Source organism: Uranotaenia lowii, chromosome 3 (genome assembly GCF_029784155.1).
Source record: "Uranotaenia lowii strain MFRU-FL chromosome 3, ASM2978415v1, whole genome shotgun sequence".
Classification (NCBI taxonomy): Eukaryota; Metazoa; Arthropoda; class Insecta; order Diptera; family Culicidae; genus Uranotaenia; species Uranotaenia lowii.
The window spans coordinates 87,269,894-87,278,905 of record NC_073693.1 but is presented as its reverse complement, the minus strand read 5'-3'; the positions used below and the strand labels follow the sequence as shown (position 1 = coordinate 87,278,905).

The 9,012-nt window shown below is 32.6% G+C and overlaps 1 protein-coding gene across 4 annotated transcripts in view; it reads left to right on the top strand.

Moving 5' to 3' along the window:
- LOC129754509 (RING finger protein nhl-1) overlaps window positions 1–7,126 on the top strand; it is a 168,326-nt gene extending 161,200 nt beyond the window's left edge. For all 4 annotated transcript variants that reach the window (XM_055750624.1, XM_055750623.1, XM_055750625.1 and 1 more), the window contains 2 exons: window positions 5,964–6,180; window positions 6,426–7,126. In XM_055750624.1, the coding sequence (XP_055606599.1) occupies window positions 5,964–6,177 (214 nt within the window). In that variant the 3' untranslated portion in view covers window positions 6,178–6,180; window positions 6,426–7,126. The remainder of the gene's footprint in view (window positions 1–5,963; window positions 6,181–6,425) is intronic.
- The last annotated feature ends 1,886 nt before the right edge of the window (window positions 7,127–9,012 follow it).

Here is a 9,012-nt window from a genome sequence, read left to right as displayed (position 1 = left end):
TGAAGAAAAGATTAATTTTCTCTTAATTATATAAAATAGCGCCTTTAAGTATGCAATGTTATTAGCGTTGAGACAAAGTTATAGAATTTTCTTCTAATGTCTGCTATAAATTGTGAAATGAGAACAAACATGACCAAAACAGTCAATTAACATTCTATCTTGGGGTTTTGTTTGATTTTTATACAAGGAAAAGGGCTTTCTGAATAAAAGTTCAAGCCTCCTTCAATAGGGGATCAAGTCTCCTCTAACTTCAGAAAAATCGCAATTTTTTTACTGCCACGAAAATGCTTCTAGTTCATCAACGGGTTCAAGTATCGTTCTAATTATTGGAGCATAGAAACTTGAAGTTAAAAGCTGTCAGAAAATGTCAAAGACGGCGAGTTGCTAAATTTTTCCAAAAAGATATGGTGAAAATAAGAAAAAGGGATCAAGTATCCCCACTCTCCCCTACATATTTTGAGAAAGGTCCACCATTTCAAAACAAAAATCTTGTCATGCTATAACTTAAATGTTTATTATATTTCATAAATATCACATGAATATTGTATAAGTTATGTCGTTTTTTCTATTAATTTTGGATCGGAGCCCCCTATTTCAAAGCAATAGAGGTCATTCTGTTTAAGAAATCAATTTGTTTTGTCGAATCATGCTTTTGAACAAATGTTAATGGATATCGCTTGAATATCGTTCCTTTTTCTAAGTTAATTTGTCTGGGAGCCTCCTTTTCATAAAATGTTAGGGTCTGAAAACCATTATACATTATGATCAACCATCTTTGGCCTAAAAAACCCTCGTGTAGCTAATTTCACGTCATTTTGCCCCCCTCGTTCATAAGTTTTGAATTCACAAGAAAAAACATTTCCACTATTACAAATAGGATAATGTATACTACAGACTTTCATATGGCAAATATTGGACAAAATAAGCCTATAATGACACAAAATTGACCCAAATTTAAGAAAATACTGAAAAACGTTAGGCCTAAAATGGAATACAAATGGGTGAACTATAACAAAACCAAAATTACACAATTACTGGTTAAACTAATTAAATGAGACAAATATTATTAAACAAAATGTGACAATAATGAAACACTGAAAAAAAAGAATTTGTTGAAAACAATACAAAAATGACACTCAAATGAAATAAAATAAGTTGAATTTAAGATAGAAATGAAAACAATAACAAACAATTTTGACAAAAAATAAAACCATAAGAATAAATAAATAACGACACAAAAAAGTTTGTTAATCGGGAACAATTATCCATAAAAAAGACTTTAATGACACAAACAAGGCTAAAAAACTTAAAACAAAAAAAAATAAAAAGCTTTTAAGACAAATGAAAAAGCTTTAATATCTCGACAATTGAATAAATGAATTAGAAACGAAAAACAACAATCAAAGAAATGAAAAGAAACTAAAATTGAAACAAGATTTAAAAAATAACAAAATTGCAAAAAAAAGACGAAACACGATTCAAAACAAAAATGATCAAACGCATTAACAACTATAAGACGAAAATCTAACAAAATGGTTCAGGAATATGATCATAAGAACTGCATTGCGACAGAAAAAAAAACGACACTGAGAAACAAATAAGATAGATCTGAAACAAGAATTGAACAAAAAAAATAATTTTTAACAAATGTAACTGGAATTGAAAACAATAATAATGCAAATGAGTATAAACTAAACATTATTTTTGAATTGAAGCAATTAAACAAGTAAAAAAAAGGGCAAAACCAAGATTGAAAAGGAAAAACGACAATCAGGACAAAATTGGGACCAAAAAGCTTAAAAAATGATAAAAAGCTAAAAAAAATTAATAGATTGAACCTGAGTCGGGATTTTATCCGTATATTTTCCCGGTCTCATGTCCAATCATTCTTCCTTGAATGCGGTACTCTATCTGGTTGTGGCCTAGGTTACCATGACATCGAGCATATTGTTTGGTCGTGTGAGGACCACCTTGTCGCCAGAGCGAATTTCATAGATTCCCTTCGGGCCCGAGGAAAGCCACCCAACGTTCCAGTAAGGGATTTGTTAGCTGTGATGGACTTGGACTATATGTTTGAAATATATCCTTTCCTTAAAACTATTGATCTTCGTCTATAATCCTTTTTATTTTCATATTTCCCTATCTATCTACTTTTTCTTCCAAAAGTGAACTAGATATAAGCACACAATTGTAATCAAACACAACGAGTTTGGCTCCTTAAAGCCTAAAGGTATAATCCGTTTCAAATAAAGAATTTACAAAAAAAAAATAAAAAAAAAATTTAAAAAAAACATTTTCAATTCACAGTACAGGGGTCAAGTCCTTGTGAAGGATCCGTCTTAAACCATATCTTAAACCATTTCTTACTTATGACCATCACATTAACTTAAAAAATAGCAAATGATTTTTTTTATTCTAAATTTGAAATTTGAATAGGTGTATTTGAAATATGAAATCTATATTCACAAACCACGCGAAAATATATTTCGAATAACACCAGATTTTAAAGCTTCGGACATAAGAATCACAGAAAAAATATGCATAAAAAAAACACCAGATTAAAAATAAATAAATTCGAATTCCAAAAATAATGGGATGAGATCAAAATTAAATCTTATTAAAATTGCTTACTATAAAGATAACAATTGTAGTTTATTAGTCATCTTTAGTTTCATTTCATTTTTTCTTCATTTGCAATTCAAGGATTGATAAGATGCTTTTGCGATTATATTATAAATTTGGGAAAAATTCATTCAAGATTTGAAATATGACCTCTCGATTAGGGAAAAAAAACCATCCGCTTTGAACATAAGAGAACTTTTATAGAACACATAGTTAATGAATAGACTTAATTTGATAAATAGGAGAAACTGTTTAATAATATTTTTAGAGTGCCAGTGTTATATCCAAATTCTCCTTGTTATCAAAACAGGCAAAACAGTTATTTTTGTTATCTTTACTTTGAATATTTCAATACACCATGGCAACCTTAAGCTGAAAAAGTATATGTTGGGGAATTTGATTTCATGAATGAGCAATTAGAAATTTATGAAAGTAAAAATAAGAAATTCCAAATTTTATTATAAATATTGGATGCACGAAGCACTGATTCACATTGCGCATTTAAATTTGGCTTTAAAGATGGTACTTTGAATCATTTTTAAAACTTTTCATAGATTTATTATAAAATCCAAAAAAAATGGATTTTTAATTATGAATATAAGTGGTTTATAAATTTTCCAGAACTGGTTTTAAAATTTAAAATTTAAATTTGGATCGTGGGAAGGACAAAAGTTACAAAAAGTGTTTTTTTTTATTTAACCTTTTGCTGCATAGTGTGGTTTTAAAACAACACTAATCAAAATCCAAATATATCAAAAACACATGGATGTTTTTGAGCAATGTTTCTACAAAAAAATATTCTAAAGATGGAAAGAAATTAGCCTATGTAATTTTTGTCACGATATTTTAGTGTATATGTGAGATATCAAACAAAGTTCGCGGAAAATTTCGAAAATCAAATTTATATATTTTTTGAAAAATGTAGTTAGTGGAAAATTGCTGTTATTTCTACAAATTTGCTAATTCTAACAAAATTTTTAATCCTAATCAATAACAAACACCTTCCTGCACACAATTATAAAGGTTTTAAAGAAATTAGCAAAACCGTAATGAAATGAACCAAGAATTCGAAAAATAATTTTCATCTTCTTTTATGATACTCAAAATAATGACTTAAAACCGGTTGAGTTTTGCTACTCGAGTAAAAATGTTATTATTCCACTGAATCAATAACGGCAATTCTCATTTTAAAAAAGTCATGCATAAAGAGATTAAAATTTAGATTCGGTTATTTCGGTCCTCTTTTAAGATCAAACAACGTTTGGTTTTTAAAATACCCCACGTTTACACCAGTTTTGTTGGTTTTTTTCGAGGGAATTTGCTGCCCATTGTTTTGTTTATTGAGTTTTTGTCCAAAGGCCAGATTTCTAATGATTGCTGTTCATGTTTTTCACTGAATGGAAAAGCATTATTCTATCCAGTGTCATTATGGTCGCACTGTTTAAAAGCTTCTGCTAAAATTCGTCAAATTTTCCGTATTAGGGGGAAGTGTTCCTAAATGCGCATGTTGGGTAATATGCGCATACAGCCGATAGGCGATATGGCAAGAGATTCAACTTATCTAATTAGTGCAGTGCGTATTACCCTCAAAATACGCTATTGAAACATGGCATGAAAAAATTTGATTGTTATATAAAACCAAAAAAATTTAAAAATTAAAACAAGATTTTTGTCAGTTTTGTTATAATATATTGAACTTTAATTATCGTGCGTACAGATTCTGTGAACAAAAATTTTAATGGTTTTTCTTTCTTATTCATCTGGAAATCGGAAATTCAACAAATTGAAACTTTTGGCAAGGTTGTAAATGATAAAATATTGGAATAAGAGACAGGTTCTGAATGCCCATATCAAGGCAGGTTAAATGCCTATATCAAGAAAAATAGATTAGTCTTATAAGTTTTTTACTTTTTATCATTTAAACATTAAGCCTACGCTCAAATCACGATCTTACAGCGAAAAAAGAAGAACTTCATACTGATTCGATAAAAATACGATGTGAACAAAATATTACCATGAAATATGGCCATATGGCATACCTAACTATGTTTCTAGCAAAAGAACTAGTGATGTAAAAAATTTCACCAAAATTTCAGCCTTGGCGTATGCATAACATCCGTTTCTACCATTTTCAATTAAATAATATCAAAACATTGCAAGTGTTAATGAAATATAGCTAAAAACATAAATATGCCCATTTAGCCCGCCAGTTTCGGAAATCGGCTATTTTGACTTCTTTTATTATAAAATTATTTTCACAAAAACTGTAAGAGATTTTAACAGAAAAATTGCTCTAACGTATATAAAACAGATTTCCGCTCATGTGTATATAGTTTTCAGACTCCTATCTATTGTAACATGGGAGAAAATGATTGCTTTCCTTAATATGCGCATATAGCCCGCCTCTCCCCTATAAAGAATGGGATAAAGAAAATAATAAAAAAAACTACTAAAACTTTATCTCGGAAGTCAAATTGCGGCTTCAGGAAAGTTAATCATTGATTTAACACTTTTATTTTGTTTTTTTACAGCTTTGTCAGAAGGGTGGAAAAATCTTTAAAATGATTTCAATCTATTTTCACTGACTTTTGTGGGTCACACCAGTCTCATGACTACGAGATTGTCGATGCGTTATAATTATTTTTAGTTTATGTAAATTGAAGTAAAAATGGCTACTTCAAAATTCTGAGCTTGTTTATTTACACTTCTTAAGGAAAACCGTTTATTAAGACGAGGTAGGGTTTTGAGTTTCAAGAATAGATATTCAAAACAAAAGGTTTTTGGAATTGCAATTCGATATTCCCCATAAGAAATCAGTTCTATTTTGTGAACATTATAAAGTTCCATGAAATTAAATGTATCAGGCGTAGAGTGATACATGACTTAATTCCGCCTGACATGTACTACTAAGGCTTCATGGCTTTCGGGATCCAGTTAATATTTTACTTTGAAAAAAATCTCATTTCTCAATCCCATAAAACTCCTTTCCCCTCGTTCGCACGGCTTTGAGAGGGACCATAATGAGGAAAATATAAGAAAAGTTGATAAATCATACCACAAACATGTAGGTAATGAAGAAACTCAAACAATTAAAAATAAAACAAATTTGATATGCACGAGACAAACATTGACTTAAAAAAGAAGCAAACTACATTATTGATGAAGAACTATTTAAACTGAAGACCAAATTTGAAAAAAGGTATGTTAGAAATGAGACAAAATTGGCGAAAAGGGTAGAATCTAGGACAAGTTTAAAAAAAAATTAAGACTATATTGAAGAAAGTTAACACGAAAAAAAAATCTAATGAAATTGGCCTTTTCTGCCTTCTCCATCATTCCAGGGGTGTTGCGGTTGACGATCAGGGCTACATTTGTGTAGCCGATTCCGGCAACAACCGGATCCAGATCTTCCATCCGGACGGGAGCTTCCTGCGGGCCTTCGGCTCCTGGGGTTCCGGCGATGCCGAGTTTAAGGGTCTCGAGGGAGTGGCCATCATGTCCAATGGGAACATTTTGGTGTGCGACCGGGAGAACCACCGGGTGCAAGTATTCTAAGTGGTAAGTGGCTTGATCCAGTAATTTTTTAACTAAATATGATAAAAAATTGTGTCAATCATGTAAGTTTGGGGCTGAAAAAATTTAAAAAGGAAACAAACTCAATTCTTGAATTGAATTTGTTTTCTTTTTCTGACTGCAGGACACGTATCTCGAAAAAAAACTTCCCATCCAACCGGCATCCAATATTAGGACAGAAAATTACCCTTCAGATGTTTCGTTTTCTAATTTTGTGCCTTTCCTTCCAGCTCACTCATTCGAAGAACGAAATCTCCAGCCGGCTAAACAGCAAAGCCACACTTTTCGAGAAGTCAACCAAAGCGAGAAACACAACTTTGCGGCCAGATGCTAGTTTGTCAAAAAACCAACCGAAAGAAGAAAACAAAACCATCAAAAGTAAAGTAATGTTTATCTAGGCAAAAGTCATTCAAAATAAGGAGACAGAGAAAAAGTAGCAACATAAAAGCCAAAAATATGCCAAAACTAGTATCTTCACCCAAGCCCTTGTTTTGTTTTCATTAAAACCAATTGGTCAACTTTTTTCCCATTACGAGCATCGTGTTATTTTTTTCTAATCTTTGTACCATAAACTGAACGTTTGTTTTTTCCGAATTTCCAAGTATCATTTCAAACCAAAATTGCTTCAGTTTCTGTTTCAGCCAAGTTTGAAGGGAAAATTATAAGGTAACCTTTTACTATTATTGTTGAACGTTAGTTGAATAACTAAGAAATCAGTTTAAAATTCTGAAAAAAAAGTAAGTAGAGAATTAAGTGGAACTAATACCGAACTTTAGAGGTCGAGTAAGTCGAGCGGCAATTCTGTGTAGTGCAGAAATTGTCATTCAGAAAATAATACCAAAAAAACAACTTGTGCCACAAAAAGTTTCGATCCAACTACTATTATTGTGTTATGAATAAAATTTTGAGTTTATAGTGTTTGAACAACTAAGGGTTTGATTTTTATTTTTTGTAAGGTTGAAATATCACAGAGTCCATTAAATTTTCAAGTATAACTTCGCATGAAAATGTGTTCTAACTAATTGAGATATTCTGAAAGTGATAATAAAAGTTTTTCAGTTTTCGTCTTGAGAAAAGTTTTTTCTTTCCGTTGCGCCCATTCGTGTGCGGAAACGATCGTCGTGGTTTTCAAAAGTATAGGATTCCAAGGCAATCCGAGGTTTCGATTTTGTCGTTCGCCGGAGGTGTTAGTGTGCTGAGACCACCGCCGTCAGATTTCCGTGCCATCGGCGAAGGATCTGGTGTCGTAGCGTTATTTTCATTGAAGCGTCTATTTTAATTTGAACAGATAGATGCAAGGTTAAGCAACCCGTGTGGGCACATCTCTGAGATTTAAGCTTTTTTTGACAGATTTAAGTTTTTATTTATAAGATTTAAGAATACATCTCTTATGTTCTCAAGGCAAAAAAAAAGCTTAAAAACGAGATTCACTAACACTTAGCAAATAGATTTAAGTCAAAACTCATACCGCTACTCAAATTCGCTACTCAAACTCGCTACTCAAACTCGTTACTCAAATTCGCTATTCAAACTCGCTACTCAAATTCGCTACTCAAATTCACTACTCAAACTCGCTACTCAAACTCGCTACTCAAATTCGCTACTCAAACTCGCTACTCAAATTCGCTTCTCAAACTCGCTACTCAAATTCGCTACTCAAACTCGCTATTCAAACTCGCTACTCAAATTCGCTACTCAAATTCGCTACTCAAACTCGCTACTCAAATTCGCTTCTCAAATTCGCTACTCAAATTCGCTACTCAAATTCGCTACTCAAATTCGCTACTCAAATTCGCTACTCAAATTCGCTACTCAAACTCGCTATTCAAACTCTCTACTCAAATTCGCTACTCAAACTCGCTACTCAAATTCGCTACTCAAATTCGCTTCTCAAATTCGCTACTCAAATTCGCTACTCAAATTCGCTACTCAAATTCGCTACTCAAATTCGCTACTCAAATTGGCTACTCAAATTCGCTACTCAAATTCGCTACTCAAACTCGCTACTCAAATTCGCTTCTCAAATTCGCTACTCAAATTCGCTACTCAAATTCGCTACTCAAATTCGCTACTCAAATTCGCTACTCAAATTCGCTACTCAAACTCGCTATTCAAACTCTCTACTCAAATTCGCTACTCAAACTCGCTACTCAAATTCGCTACTCAAATTCGCTACTCAAATTCGCTACTCAAATTCGCTACTCAAATTCGCTACTCAAATTCGCTACTCAAATTCGCTACTCAAATTCGCTACTCAAACTCGCTACTCAAATTCGCTACTCCAATTCGCTACTCAAATTCGCTACTCAAATTCGCTACTCAAATTCGCTACTCAAATTCGCTACTCAAACTCGCTACTCAAATTCGCTACTCAAATTCGCTACTCAAATTCGCTACTCAAACTCGCTACTCAAATTCGCTACTCAAATTCGCTACTCAAATTCGCTACTCAAATTCGCTACTCAAATTCGCTACTCAAATTCGCTACTCAAATTCGCTACTCAAATTCGCTACTCAAACTCGCTATTCAAACTCGCTACTCAAATTCGCTACTCAAATTCGCTACTCAAACTCGCTACTCAAATTCGCTACTCAAACTCGCTACTCAAATTCGCTACTCAAATTCGCTACTCAAATTCGCTACTCAAATTCGCTACTCAAATTCGCTACTCAAATTCGCTACTCAAATTCGCTACTCAAATTCGCTACTCAAACTCGCTACTCAAATTCGCTACTCAAATTCGCTACTCAAATTCGCTACTCAAACTCGCTACTCAAACACGCTACTCAAATTCGCTACTCAAATTCGCTACTCAA